The 15,689-nt window shown below is 33.5% G+C and overlaps 2 protein-coding genes across 4 annotated transcripts; both read right to left on the reverse strand.

The window, feature by feature from the left end:
- Positions 1 to 1,262: 1,262 nt before the first annotated feature.
- LOC140809249 (mitogen-activated protein kinase kinase kinase 3-like) lies at positions 1,263 to 5,446 on the reverse strand. Of its 2 annotated transcripts, XM_073166916.1 has the most exons (12): positions 5,230 to 5,446; positions 4,759 to 5,151; positions 3,982 to 4,305; positions 3,768 to 3,855; positions 3,615 to 3,677; positions 3,367 to 3,527; positions 3,181 to 3,256; positions 2,791 to 2,850; positions 2,522 to 2,629; positions 2,191 to 2,427; positions 1,988 to 2,082; positions 1,263 to 1,818 (listed from the first exon to the last, which is right to left on the reverse strand). In XM_073166916.1, exons 1-12 carry the CDS (start codon positions 5,247 to 5,249, stop codon positions 1,554 to 1,556), a joined length of 1,890 nt encoding a protein of 629 aa, XP_073023017.1. In that variant the 5' UTR covers positions 5,250 to 5,446; the 3' UTR covers positions 1,263 to 1,553. The 2 variants fall into 2 exon arrangements, with proteins under 2 accessions (XP_073023017.1, XP_073022944.1); XM_073166843.1 differs by having other exon boundaries at positions 4,759 to 5,446.
- Positions 5,447 to 13,209: 7,763 nt separating this feature from the next.
- LOC140809385 (nascent polypeptide-associated complex subunit beta-like) lies at positions 13,210 to 15,583 on the reverse strand. 2 transcript variants are annotated; one of them, XM_073167027.1, is made up of 6 exons: positions 15,374 to 15,583; positions 14,637 to 14,704; positions 14,335 to 14,483; positions 14,183 to 14,239; positions 13,602 to 13,640; positions 13,210 to 13,511 (listed from the first exon to the last, which is right to left on the reverse strand). In XM_073167027.1, the coding sequence occupies exons 1-6, from the start codon at positions 15,566 to 15,568 to the stop codon at positions 13,345 to 13,347; spliced, it is 675 nt and encodes a 224-aa protein (XP_073023128.1). In that variant the 5' UTR covers positions 15,569 to 15,583; the 3' UTR covers positions 13,210 to 13,344. The 2 variants fall into 2 exon arrangements, with proteins under 2 accessions (XP_073023128.1, XP_073023202.1); XM_073167101.1 differs by lacking the exon at positions 15,374 to 15,583 and adding an exon at positions 15,194 to 15,266.
- Positions 15,584 to 15,689: the final 106 nt, after the last annotated feature.

The following is a 15,689-nucleotide window of genomic DNA, read 5'->3' on the forward strand; positions in this document are numbered from 1 at the left end:
AATTGCTCTTCCACTTTTGCGGCGGTAGTGGTCGGCCCAGATGTGATTGTCGGTCGGAGGCGGCGGCAGGAGGAGGGTGTGGTCAGCCGGCAAGAGGAGGGGGTGGTCGGCAGCGACGGCGTCGGGGGACGGCCGGCAGGGGTCGGAGGGGGTGATCGACGTCAGGAGGCGGCGGTGGTCGGCGAAGCCGGTGGCGTCCGACGGTGTCCGGTGACGGTCGGCAGCGTCGAGCGACGGCCGGCGATGGTCGGCGGCGAGCGGCGGGGGTGGTCAGTCAGTCGGCGGTTGTGTTAAGAGTATGATAAATAATCCTAGGGGTGAGTAATGATTATTTTATTCCAGTTAATATAACCTAATCAGGGATAAGATGGGTTAAAAATCCATAAACACACCTTATTACCTCTACCAAATACCGCCTAAGAGTATTATTATGAATATCGGTAAAGTTGACCGTCTCACAGATATAAATTCGTGAGACCATCTCACAAGAGACCTACTCTCCATGCATGATATTAAATTTTTTTCATTTTTTTTTATTTTATTTTATATTCGATTTCAAGGATTTGAATTTTTAAATTTAATTTACAGTAAAAGAATAACATATGACTGTTTGCACTTAGATTGACTTTTTATCCCAAAAAAAAAGAGTTAAATAATATTTTAAAAGTGTCATTTTCCAGTGGAATAAAAAAGTAATTTTGAGATTAAAAAAAGTAAACTCAAGTTTATTTAACAATTAATTTAGTGTAAATATCATCTTTTTTCTGAAGTTTTGTTGTAATTGTTTATGAGACGGAACACAAATATCATATTTTGAGTTTTGTCATAATTGTCGGAACATAAAATTTTTGTGAGATGATCTTATGAGTCAATTTTGTAATACAAATCTTCTATAGAGATCATCCACAAAAAAAGTATTTATATTACTATAAATTAGACAGAATTTATTCGTGAGACCGTCTCAGTCGAAACATAAAAACTTTTGTGAGACAAATACAAATATCATCTTCTGAGTTTTGTTATAATTGTCCGAACATAAAAACTTCTGTGATAAGGTCTCAAGAGTCAATTTTATGAGACGAATATCATATTTGAAACATCTATGTAAAAATATTAGTTATTATCGTAAATGCTAGCATAATTTATCCGTGAGACAAGATAACTACTATTATCGAAAACATCTTGTTCTAAAATCGAGATCTTAGTGTCAAATGGAAGAGTCAAAGTTCAGAGTTATCCATATATTGACATGATCAAACACAAAATCAAAAAGGACTCCATGCTTTAATCCAAGGCTGAGAAAATAATATTCTTCAGCAATAACTATTGCGATTAATTAGCATATGATCTACATTCCAACAACAGACAACAGTAAATCTATATTCTATTTACAGGGGAGTATCAAGAAGTATGGCGATTACAAAATAAGATGAAACCGTAACGAGTCCAGACTGGGCCGGATCCTTCCGGCCACAGGCAACTCTCACGTGCTTCGACCAGACAGGCGTAAATGGATTTTTCAGGTAAAAAGATCCTTTACATCATTTAAAATTCTATGGCATGGTTCTTGTTGGGGATCTAGCTGAGGTTATAGCTCTAACTTGAGGCATTTCGAGAAATGGATCAAGCGTGCTTCTCGAGTTGGGTTGTCTGTACGGAAAGATGGAGTGTTCGCTGTAATTATGATTGTTTCGACCAACCGTATAAGAAGGGCGTGGTGGTGGAGAAAGGAAAGAGTTCCTATACGCAGGTGCATCTCGTCGTAATGGACTCGAGGTGGGAGAGACGGGCAATGACGTTATGGTTCGTGCATTATCCCTGTAGAAATAATAAGACACTAGAAATTACTTCAAGACAATATTAATTCAGTAATATGCACGGTGAAGAACAAATCCAGCAACATGACGCCCTCATCTCCCGAATCCTGGATTTGCCCTCACACAATGTATGCATAAATAGCAAATAGTTCAAGAGTTAAATCGTGCACCTCGGAGTCATCAAGGTTCTCGGCACTGCAAATCTCAATGTGTCATCTCTGTCAAAAGAATTGTTCTTTCTGTTGGACTGCAGCTCTAGGGCCGTCTGTTAAGAAGAAGAAGAGTTCATAAAAAATAAAAGAAACCATGAAATTTGCACCAGTTTTAACTATCCTTTCCAAGATGCAATGAAATTGTCAGAATGGAAATTTACCGGAGTGCGGCTCCCATCAAAGGCACGAGGAAATGCTTCTCGGGTTATATTGGCATTGTTTGCTCTTTGTGTAGTTTGGTTTTTAACAAAGGGGTGACAGAGTAGTTGAGATGCAGTAGGCCTTGCAGATGGTTCGCGCTGCAAACACATCCTTATCAAATTTTTCAGATCGGCAGATAAGTGATCAGGAACCTCTGGGGCATCTCTACCATTTCCAATTTTGAATATAGCAGCAACCTGTTAAACAATAAATTCAGAACTATTAACATCCAGTAATTCCATTGCTAAGTCAACAATTTTGGAATCAACAGCGTGAATCTAGAAGTCGAACCCCTTCATATTGGCTCCAAGGTGGTTTTGATGTTGCCATCTCAAGAACCGTGCATCCTAAACTCCAAATATCCACTGGAAGGCTGTAACCATTTGTATTCATTACAACCTGAGGGGCAATAAAATATGCTTGTTAGAAAAAATAGTACACAAAATAAAATCCTCATCTATCCATCTATCATATATATATATATATATATATATATATATATATATATATATATATATATATATATATATATATATATATACTGAGAGAGAGAGAGAGACCTCAGGGGCCATCCAGTAAGGGCTGCCTTTGAAGGATAACATCGACGAACAAGCAGTTATCTGTAAAATTGCATTAGAGTGTAAGATAAAAGTAAAAAACCAAAATCTAATTCAGATTATCCATAAATCTGTAGAAAAAAAATACCAAAATATTACTCCAACCATCATTGTAACAGTTTTACGTGGTGCAATATTATGGATCATGTGACGTATTCCACCAATCGTTGATCAGTTTTCAGCCCAAAAAATTCAAAAAATCAGTTTTTGTTCACGTAATGTTCTATGTTTAGCTAGCTAACTGTTTACTTTGGAAAAATCATTAATATTAAATAGCGTCTAATGTCATATGACAGACGAAGAAATGATGAAAACAAGGAAGAAGATACATACATGTTTTGCCATGCCAAAATCAGCAAGTTTTATTTCCCCATTGGGATCCACTAAAATGTTTGCTCCCTTTATATCCCTGCAGAGAAGAGACCAAACTGGAGAAAAAAAAGTAAAAAAGAAAAACCCACACACAATATTTCATGCAAATTAATATACTTAGCATCAGGGCAAGGCGTCGGGAGTCACCTGTGAACTGTGTTTTTTCCATGTAAGTAAGAGAGGCCTGAGAGAATCTGCCTGGTGTAATTTTGAATAACAGGCTCCCCAAAAGGTCCATATTCTTGCAATAGTTTATGGATCGAACCTCCCGAAACATACTCCAAATAAACGGATAACCTTTCTTCGTTCTGGAAGAAAAAAGGGGCATCGTTACAAGGTTCATGAGTCTGAGTGCCATTATTAGATAAAAAACAAAAATAATATTTGACTCGCACCAGATCACTTCCATAGTACTGAACGACATTTGGATGTGAAAGCTGACTAAGCAAAGTTATCTCCTGTTGTAATAACCAAATATGTCATAAAGAAAACAATCCGTTAAAAGCCGTTGAAATATATGCGCGAAAAGTAAAAAATATCTGAAGTACCTGGTTCAGTTGCTTGAGGCTTTCTTTTGAAGATCGATCTTCTGAAACCACCCTAACTTCTTTTATCGCACACATTTGCCCATTCTCACTGCAAACGTAGACAATATAAAATAATATAAATATGCGAAAAGGGATAAGCTATAAAATATAGTAGTATATGACCATTTTTTTTCCAAAGGCGTGCATATGGTAACGACATTAGAATCTTCATTACCTATTAAACCCGAGGTAAACATGACCAAAAGTGCCTCTTCCAAGAAGCCTCCCTTTCCTCCATTTTGATGAACTACTACCCGAGCTTTCTGGTTTCCCGGGACTTCTTGGAGGAGTGGGTAAAGCAGAAGGACTGTTAGGAGTACCAGGTGGAAGGGGCAATCTGTGGCACTCGCTTTTTACATCTTCTAGTCTACCATTTGACGAGTCCAAGTTAATACCGTTAATTCGAGCATGAAAAGGTGAAGTGACAGCCGTAGTACACCACGATCCTCGACCTGGACTCCGTGACAACGGACTTAACACTTTGCTCTCCCCATTTCCTCTGCCACATAACCAGGAATTCTTTGAGGCATAACCAAAACTCAAACAAATAATAGCAATTCATTGGCCATCTGAATTTTATCACGCACACTAATAGAGATAATACCGCTATGATATCTAATTCTTGGAGTTTCTGGTTTTACTCTTCCTAATAAGTCAACGGCTTAGTATAGCAAGGATAGACACAAAACCAGAGAGAACACAATAAAAACAACCCCAAGCCTGATTGAATTGACTTTTTTACCAGATTCCTAAATCAAAAAGAGATCGTATGAGCTATGAAACGAATCAAGAAAAATTGATCCATAAGCAAAAAGAACCAAAACTTTCAATCTTGATGCAAAAACTCCAAGAATCAAATTAGACCCAACCACTAAACATATCCAAGATTAAGATTTCATTCATGAAAAAACAAGAATAAAATCTAAAATCTCCAGATGAAAATCCAGCAAACCTTAAGCCAGCCATATCAGCAACATGAGCTGGATCATCAGACGACGCAGATGAACTAACACTGGAAGCAGAAGCAGACCCGTGCCCCAACCCGACGCCATGGACATGACCCGGATGCTCCGTCGGCGATTCCAAAGGCCTGGGCAAAGGATGCCCCTTCTCCAAAGATGAAGCCGAATCGAAACCCGAAAACCCGGAACACCCTCCTCCCACAGGGGAAAACTCCCGACTACTTCTCGGAGAATTTCTCGATTGTTTCAACACAAGAACCTCGTCAAAGCTCCGGGCTTTACTGTCACTGTTATTCCCATTTTCTCTCCCCTTCGTCTTCAAAGTTTTCAGTGATGAGTCCTCTGACGAAGAAATCTCAGGCCTGGTTTCCGAATCCTTGCTTCTGCCGGATAATTTATCCCACCAAGCTGGCATTTTTTTCACAGAAAAAGGTAGATAAAAATACCAGAATAAAGCTTACCTACGTGTGTGTCTGTGCATTTACACACCTATGTAGGTGTCTGTGTGTGCTGGCTATCTGTATACCTCCTATCTTCCATGCGTAAACAACAAAGAGGAAGAAGAAGTCTGGAAATTGGATTTTTGGGTTGAATTTATAGGAGGAAAGAAGAGGTTACGAAGAACACAAGTTGAAGAAAGAAGGACCCATTTCTATATTATTGAATTCCCTCTCTCTCCAACATATATGCATGAATAAGTATTTTTTTTAGATAATCTCATGAACTTTTATTAATGAAATTGGTTAATTATATCAATATTTATAATTAAAAAATAATATTTTTTATTAATAATTTAAATATAATATTCATCTCACATAATTAGCATATGACATCGTCTCATATAAATTAGTATATGTGTGTGTATATATATAATTTTGATATGATGTATATTTATCGTGCTAATCTATGTGAGCGTTGATGATGTGTCACTCACTCATTGGATGTGATGAAATATAGAAAAATTGCGCTTCTAATAAATGAGTGACACATCAGTGCTCAAATAGATATATACGATAAGTGTAAAGCATATCAAAACTATATATATATATATATATATATATATATGTGTGTGTGTGTGTGTGTGTGTGTGTGTGTGTGTGTGAGTGGAGAGTGGTGGACAAAAAAGCCAATGGGAATGGAAAAGAGAACAGTGATAAACAGCTCAGCCAGTTTGGGGGAGGCAGCCAGTTGTTGGAACGAACCAGTTGTATGACGTGGCTTATTGTCATTCTAGCCATCTTGTATCAATTCAGACATACGTATATATATAATTCATTTTTTGATATCTTTGACGTACTTCCGTATATATTTATGTTAACATTGAAGTCATGATATTCACTTATTGGATTTTTTTGTTAATATATCCAATAGATGAATGTTACCTTATTATTATTATATAGATGTGCAATATATTAAATTATAAAATTATATATGCGTGAGAAAATAATTGAAGTAATTGAGATTTACACCTGAAACCGATTTATCGGTCTGAGTTTTTGCTACTTACACACTCTCTTGTGTTTTAATACAGCATATCAAATTGGTCGTGTAATGGCTCTACGTATTTTATTTTGAATTCCATACGATCAATTGAGCATGTTATATTAAAACATAAGGTGTTATATTACATGTGTAACATAGATTGACCTGAGTTATTCAGATACAATTTCTACTAATACTAATTATCTTTTGGATTATATAATGAAATTATGATACATATTCAAATTGAGAATAATGTAGTTCTAAAGTTCCAAAATCACTCTTCTTTATGCAATTTTATTTTGGAGCAATATCTGTTTTTTTATCAAGAAAACGATCAAATTTTAATTTTAAACATTTAAATTTTCTTTACCATTAATTATAATTTTTAATACATTATATATCATGTAAATAATATGATGCATTTTGTGAGTCATCAAACTATGACAAAAACTTGTGTGAGACAATCTCACAGATTGTATTTGTGAGACAGATCTCTCATTTGAGTCACCCATGAAAATTATTACTTTTTATGCTAAAATTATTAATTTTTATTGTAAATATCGATAGGATTGACTCATCTCATAGATAAAATTTTGTGATATCATCTCACAAGAAATATATTTTTGAGTTACAGTCATGGCGGCCACCAATCATCAGGTGGATATTGGAGCAGAGAGGCAGATTGTTATGTAATTTTATTTTAATATGAATAAATAAATATATATTTAGTTGGATTTATTTAGATTTTATATATATGATGGAAAATAAAATTTTACAAGCATGTCTGCGGTTAAGGGAAAAAGATGTGCTACTGGCCTACTTCTACTGCTGCCTAACTCAATCCCAATTGTACACATTAAAATCACTAATTATCAAAGGCTTTTAGTTTTATTGTGGATGACTTTTTTATTAATAGACAAGTACCATTAGTATAATTACTAAGCCAACCTAGACTAGGTTTACATCTCCCTTGATTGAGACCCCGAGGGTAGTAAGGAAGCGAAAGCGGGATCTTCTGGAGTTAGATCGGCTGAAGTAGCTACTAAGTAAAAAAAAAACTATAATTGAAAATTAAAGGAATAAAATCACAATAAATAAAAAATAAGGGTGATGGATTAACATTAAAATCTGACAACTTGAAAAAACAAAAATAATAATGAAGTCAATAATTTTCGAAAATATTAGCCTCCTTCCTTGAAAATTATCACATAGGTTTATGATGGTCCGTCCGGGGTTTTGCGGAGTTTTAATTCAATTCAATTGTTGATCAGATTGGAAAACAAAGTTTGAGTAATGTTGCATCATTTTCCATGTTATATAGGATTATTTTTGTCAATTTAGATTTGTGATAATAAAAAATAAATATATCAAAATATATTTTTACATATTTGTATTGTTCACTCCTATTCTATAAATATGAATTTTTGGTTAAGAACTTCTATTTATTATTAAATGAAGTATTTCTCTGTACATCGGCTATCAGTTAGTTCAGAATTTTCACTTCTTTAATACGAGAGAGATTTTTTTCCTCTTCTAAAACTCTTATAATTATCGGATAAATTGAGTTTATAAAGGAATTCTTTAACACAATCCGGCATGACATATCATTCGTGGAGAGACTCTAAAATTGCGGAGGCTTGATTTGACCAACCCTCGTAGTATTGGAAATATATTACAACAATACATGATAATTATATTGAAGCACATAATAGGTCCCATTTGATCAGTATTGTTATTACAATCATTTGGTTAGTACAATATTGATATTTTTGAAAATTTTACATGTTTGGTTAATTGAAAAAATAGAATACATGATATAATTTTGATATGTTTCACATTTGCTGGTGTGTAATTCATTGGCACCGACAAGATGTTTATCTTGTCTATATAAACATCTTGAAATAATTGATACAACAGTTTTCTCGAGACACGAAAGTGTGTGTGAACTCAGTATTGATGTAACATTACACTAGATTATCATATCGACAAGTGAATTACTCACCAAAAATAGAAAACATATCAAATTTATATTATATATAATGTTACACATTAAAATATACTACAAAGGGAAAAAATGTGTGGATTTGTTAGGAGTTGCCGAGTTGGGACCATGGGAGCACATCCGATGACAACAACGGTAGCCATTATTTGTCTTTCTTTATTATTGTTTTACAATTTTTATTTATGTTTTAAAATTTTAATTTCTTGTCGGTATATTATACGGAAAAAATAATATGTTTAAAAGTCGACTTTATGATACGGATCTCAAATCTGATACAGTCCACAAAAAAGTATTATTTTAATTGTAAATATGAAACAGATCAATATGTATCATATATATATAGATTGTGAGATTGTCTCACACAAAAACTTACCAAAACTGACATAGATCAACTCACAACCCAATGAATTTTATTTAAAGAAAGATAATTAAAGGTTTTTTTCCTCGAAACCGTAATATTTTTTTAAAAAAAAAAATGGGTGCAAATGGGGTTGTTGGACACTCTAAGCCCCATGTGGATCCTTAATTTGTTTAAATAACAAGAGATATTAACGTGTCTAGTTCGCTATTTTTCGTCGTATATATTGGATACATTCGAAGACATTCACACAACTTTCGAACCAAACAACAATAATCTATTAATCAAAATGTCCAAAATAATTAAGATTAACATTTCAAAATTTCTCGTGTCATTGTTGTGACGTCTTTATTATATTGTATGTTCAATTCATTATCATAATATTCGAAATTAATCAGATATTCCAAATTTAACGTATCAAATTCTAAACTACGATAAATATACAAGATTATGACCCAATTTTGTTCTTCTCGAGACATTCGACAAAACGAAGAGTATAATCTTTACTTCTCAGTGAGGATGACAAACATAAATCGAGATACTAAGTAACTTATCAAATCATAAATCCTTAATATCATATCAAATAATTATTTCCAAGTAATACTTTTTTTTTCCTTTTTCAAGAAAAACGTATCGAGTTACTTTTTTATTTCACTTTTATTTTATTAAGTTATGTTTTTAAGACCAATTCAGCTGGAAATCATATTTTCCAGTATTGCCCTTTTTCATGGGCAAACCTAAATATATATTTCAATTCGCAGACATTTGACTCGCGAAAAAGCAAAAGGGGTAGGACTCTGGTCCTGAGTCAAGCAACCTTTGAGAATTAGAACAAGTCAAACGTAATAATTCAGCAAGGAATAGAATGGATCGAGTCCAAGGGATGGATTGTTTGGACATTTCCCAAGCCTAAAGGATTGTTTGGACATTTTCGAAATTTAGTTGAAAGAGTCCATCAAAGAATCAAATGAATACAACTTTTTCGCGGAGGAAAACAAACAATATAAATATAAAATATAAATCATTAGATGAAAGAGATCCTTGAATGATTTAGTCCGTGTAAAACGACTCAACCAACAACCCAATTATTCTCTGTTTTTTTTAAACCTAATTTTGGAATAATCTGAGGTCTAAATAATCTTGAGTAAGTCTCTTGTGAGACGGTCTCACGAATCTTTATCTGTGAGACGGGTCGACTCTACTGATATTCATAATAAAAAATAATAATCTTAGCATAAAAAGTAATATTTTTTCATGGATAACCAAAATAAGATATAGTCTCACAAAATACGACCCGTAAAACCGTCTCACATAAGTTTTTGCCTTAAACCTTTATTATTCATGACTTTTTTCTCCTTATATTGTGTATCAGAATCCACCGGAAAGCATGTGTCATTCTCTCTTGGAGGAGTAGGTCTCTTGTGAGAGGATCCCACGAATCTTTATCTGTGAGACAAGTCAAACCCTCCCGATATTCACAATAAAAAGTAATATTCTTAGCATAAAAAGTAATTTTTTTCACGGATGAACCAAATAAGAGATCTGTCTCACAAAATACGATCCGTGAGACCACCTCACATAAGTTTTTGCCCTCTTGAAGGTATTTGTGTTATTGATATAACTCGTCGTAACACATGAGATGTATATGATCAGTAGAAAAAACGAAAAAAATAGTACTTCTCTTTTAATTTTAAATAAAAGTTATATATATTTTTTAAATCGAATTGGAAGGAGATAAGATAAGATTAAAAGAGAAATGTAAAATATGGATTACAAAAAAAAAAAATAAAAATAAAAAATTAACAACATACCAATAGTTAGTTTATTGAATTTACCTTGATTTAATACTACAAATAATAATATAAAGATAACATCAATATATAATATCATTTTGTTTAGTTGATTTGATAAAAAATTATAACCGATGATAATAATATAATTTAAATTTTATAAAATGTACAATAATCCAACACATCATGTTTCGATTATGGTTCTAACAAGGGATTTTAGCTTCCATCACCGTTGTTAAATTAGCAACTGTTTATTTTTTTTTGAAATTCACTTATCATCATTTAAATTGTATCGCCAAACGATACCAAGCCAGGATTGAAAAGTTATTTGTTTTGTTTTTTTCTTTGTAGGATTTCAAGTTTCCACGTTATTTAAGAACCCAATGTATATAGAATATCAGTCATTTTTGGAGTCTCCAAAATTTCGTAAATTATTATCTCAGATGGATTGTAGACCTAGTCCAATTTTGACATGTTCTTGGCCACAAACCTTCGAGACTTAGCTTACAATATATTGAGTGTAATTATTATCTAAGTTCGATAGATCAATCGAAATATGATGTTTAAGTTGTTTTACAGTTTAAATATTTGAACCATTACCATTAACTATAGACTTTTGGTAAAACGAAAAATCTTCGGTCACGACAATTGATATCAGAGTTAGGGCTACGAGTTTGATTCTCGTTGATTGCAAGGAGTGCAATTAACGGATGAGAAATTGTTAGGGTGTAATAACTGTTCTTGTTCGGTAGACCAATCGAAACATAGGTACTTGAACTATTATATAGTTTAAAAGATTTGAGTTACACCACTACCACTAACTATGACTTTTGATAAAAGCGACAATCGCTTTTTCCTAACACAATATAATGGTGAGATAAAGATTAGATACGATTAAAGATTATCATATAAAAATAATTTCGAAACCCCATGAACTTTTTATTTTATTATTGGTATATTTAAGCGAGTGAATATCGGCATTCATCTAGATAAACAACAAAAATTGACATCAATAAAAACAGTTGACCGTCACACGGATCATAATCTATGAGACATGTCAATCATACTCATATTCACAATAGAAAAGTAATACTCTTATCATAAAAAATAATATTTTTCATAGATGATTAAAATAAGAGATCCGTCTCACACATACGACCGTGAGATCGTCTCACACAAGTTTTTGCCAATATAAATTGTTAGAGATAAAGAAAACCTCCATTTGTTGTAAAAAGGGAGGCAAAAGTCTTTTTTTTTTTTTTAAAAAAGAAAGAAACTTAAAAACTGGGTAAAGTTAAAATTTTGACTTTTAATTTCAAATCTATAGCTATATATCACGAAATATTGTCTTTTTAGCACATCATTTTGATATTGAACTTAATAAGAAACTTTCTTTCTGAAAAAGTCAACTTTTAAAGTATCCAATGAAATAATTTCCCAACATTATACATACGCACCTTTTTTTAGTGAGTGGGTCTCATGTGAGACCGTCTCACAGATCATAATCTGTGAGACGGGTAAACCCTACCCATATTCACAATAAAAAGTAATACTCGTAGCATAAAAAATAATATTTTTTCATAGGTGACCCAAATAAGAGATGCGTTTCACAAATATGATCCGTGAGACTGTCTCACACAAATTTTTGCCTACTTTAATACAAGGGAAGATATTTTTCTGATATTAGGTTGATTTCAATTTTTTAACCACCATTTTTCATCATTCACTATATTTTTTTATTTATTGTACTTAGGTAGTTCAATAATAATAATAATAATAAATGTTGTCCAAAGGTTTATAATAATAATAATAATAATAATAAATGTTGTCCAAAAACCTCTAGAAGGTTTCAAGAATCAAGTTGCAGCTTCCCAAAGATGACCGGCAGATTGATATTTTTGGTGTGCTTTTTGTGTGTGTGTGTGAGATAATTGGTGTAATAAATTTTGAGCAGAGTTGAAGGGGGAGAAATCCAGAATACTCAAAACGCGCACACATATAATGAAAATTATATAATTTATTATTGTACAGAGAAACAACCCCATCAATGACCGAGAAATTATCATTAATCTATCAGATTAATTCTAAAATCTTTTGATCTTTTAAACTGAATAATCTAATTTTTTTAATCATATTAATTCAAAATTAATATATATTAAAAAATTTAAAAAAATTGTACCACCCAGAACTAAATAAGACATTTTCCAACCATTATAATATTTTAGTGCAACACTAAATTCAAATTAATGTAATTTCTACATTAATTATAAAATTCAATTTTAATCCACCAACTTTTAGAAAATTCTAATGATATTTGAAATAGTGTTGGATTGGAGATGCCTTCATTAATGTTTAGAACAAATCAAGGTCATTTTAGTCCCTGGTCGATTTCTTGAAATCGTCTCTATTTTTTTTCGAACCGATAAATTAATCTCTAATGTTTTATAAATTTATCCATTTTAATGGAGATTAGATCATGTGCAAGACATATGACCCAATTATCTCACCTAAAATCTTCCGATACACTGTGTTCTCATTTCCGTCAAATTGAAGAACTCTAGGTCGAAGCACCACAAATTCGAACCACATATCAAGTGTCCAGACGAGGTCAGGTCGATGTCAAGTGCCACCAGAACAAACTCTCATTCCAAGTGAAATTGGAATCATAGTCCATTGCAATTCAAATATTTTCATTCGACACAAATATCAGCATTTGCTACAGAATCTAAAATAGAATCCCATATCACATATGTTTTGAAATCCTAGGGCATTTCAAGGAAAAGAACAATCAAGAAGCGATTATCGAATATAAAAAACTGTGTGAAAACACAGTAAGCTACTAAATTTTAAAAGCATCAAGAACCAATCTTCAATTGTCAGCGTAGACATTGAATAAAGCAACATAACATATATAGAAAAAAAAACAAAAATTAAAAAGGGATCTTTAGGAAGCGTGATTATGGCCTTCCTCTGCAGCGGCTTCAAATGTCTCGCCTTCAACAAGATCTGGAACCTCATCCCCATCATCTTCTGGTGCTCCAGTGGCAGAAGTGGGAGCTTGTTTCTGAAACTGTTCTGCTAGTTTCTTCAAATTCTCCAAGTTATCTGGACCTGAGGGTATGGAAATTAATTTTCTGAGTAAAATCCTTGGAGCTGGCCGAATAAATCATATATGTCGAGAATATGGATATACAAACTTACCTAATTGGTGAATGATTTGAGGAAGAATGTCTTCCAAATCTGGAAAAATACAAGAAACAACATTTTAAACTTCAATGAGGAACATCAGCACAGCGGGATAGCAATCAAGTAAAAAAGCTTCCCTCATAACTATTACCAGGTACATCCGTACAGGGAAAGAGGCCAGTGCTAGCCTCCTAGGTGCTCAAAAACAAAAGAGACAAGTATACTGTCCCCATTTTTCAACAGGGGGCAACCGCTATTATCCTAATTAATAATAGATCATACACATGCACATAAAGAAAATATGACAGTATCTTAGAGTAAGAACAAATTAAACTAAAGGAATAATTGAACACCATAGGAAAAAAAATGGATATAACAGCTACTTGTGCACTGTTTTGTTTAAAGGATGAGATGATGAAGGGTTTATAATATATGCATAATAAATCCATATGTATGGATGACATAATATTTTATATCTCTAATCATTTATAGAACTTGAGCCCAATATTGGATGAAACAAGGCTGCATAATCAATCAATGTCTTATCTTTCACACCAAACGGTGGAGAATAATTTGAATCGAGAAAAGAAACATACTCTTGGTCTGGGGAGTTCCACTCACAACCCAAGTGTTCGCAGCAACAGAAGCTTGGACTGTAAAGGAAAGAAAAGAAAACAATCAATGGCAATATAAAAAGGTGAAGAAAGTGCGTGGAACAAAATGGAAATTCCGGTAACATATATAGTACCTTTTGGGTTAAGGAACTGGATAACTACACCCTCCTTGAAAATATTGACTTCTTCAATTCCAGGTATGGCATTCACCCCTATTCTTTTCAAGGTGCTTTGTAGCCTTTTGTCATCTGTTGTGGTTGTCTTGTGAACAGCCTTCTTCTTCCTGCATTTGAGGGTAACTATTTGATAACACTATACAGAGAAGCATATGAAAGTAACACAAATTCAACTTCTAACTTCATGTTACACTGAAAACAAAAATATCAGATTTACTCATTGCAGCATAAAAATATCTCAAACAACAAAAGGACAATACCTTCTCACAGTACCCTTCCCACCGGTCCGAACAGAACCAGCCATCTTCATTAGTTTCTCCACATTCATCTGATTTCAAATGCAAAAGAAAACTGGAGCTATATCAAGACTTTCAAATGTTTCTACCCCTAATGCCATAGATATGCAAAAAACACAAGGCAAAACAGTATTCCACAAGATTCTAACAACCACAATCACTAAAAACTTTCCCTTTAATGCTATCTAACCAAAGAAAAGCGTGACCATTTCGATTTTCGGTACATACTCCAGGGGCCAGATTTAGCTTAGACCTGCTCCAGTAAATCTTGGAAAAAATAGCAATATACGTGGCACTTCAACTAAGCAAAACTAAAATTTAAATCCAAGTTCCCTATACTTCAGCTTAAGAAGCTGCTTTCCGTGAACAATAAATTAATTAAAGAGAACACGAAATAATTAAAAAAACCCAAAAACCGAATCCTTGAAGAACAAGCCCACAAAAGTACAGATTCAAGGGTGCAAAATTCAATAAAACGCTATGTATCCGCACAAAATCAAGCATCGAGGACAGATTAATACCGAAACAACAATCATCCCACGAACACACACCGAACACGTTATCCCATTAAAAATTTCAGCAAAAGAAGCTACAAAACTAGGAAAAAAAAAAGAAAAACAGAATCACGTCCAGAACTCACTTTCCGAACCGAATGGAAAAGAAAAAGAAAAAGAAAAAGAAAATAGTGTTTTAAGAATTACCTTCGCGAGCTGTGAGAACTGGAGTTTTCGAGAATGAAGTACAGAGAGGGAGAATGGGGACAGGAGGTAGTGGATAAAAAATTGCATAACCCTAAATTGAAAAGGGAAGAAGAATAGCAGGCCAATCCGGGAATTCCACACGTGCATTGGGGTTAGAGCAGTAAATTCACAACTTTCTTCAATTTCCAGTGTCATCCCTATTATTTTCGATTTTCTACAATTTAATCCTAAAGTTGAATTTTTTATTTTTTTAAAAAAAATGTTGACAAAAACTTGTGTGAGACGGTCTCACGGGTCTTATTTGTGAGACAGATCT

The sequence above is a fragment of the Primulina eburnea genome, chromosome 1 (genome assembly GCF_022965805.1).
Source record: "Primulina eburnea isolate SZY01 chromosome 1, ASM2296580v1, whole genome shotgun sequence".
In the NCBI taxonomy this organism is placed as follows: Eukaryota; Viridiplantae; Streptophyta; class Magnoliopsida; order Lamiales; family Gesneriaceae; genus Primulina; species Primulina eburnea.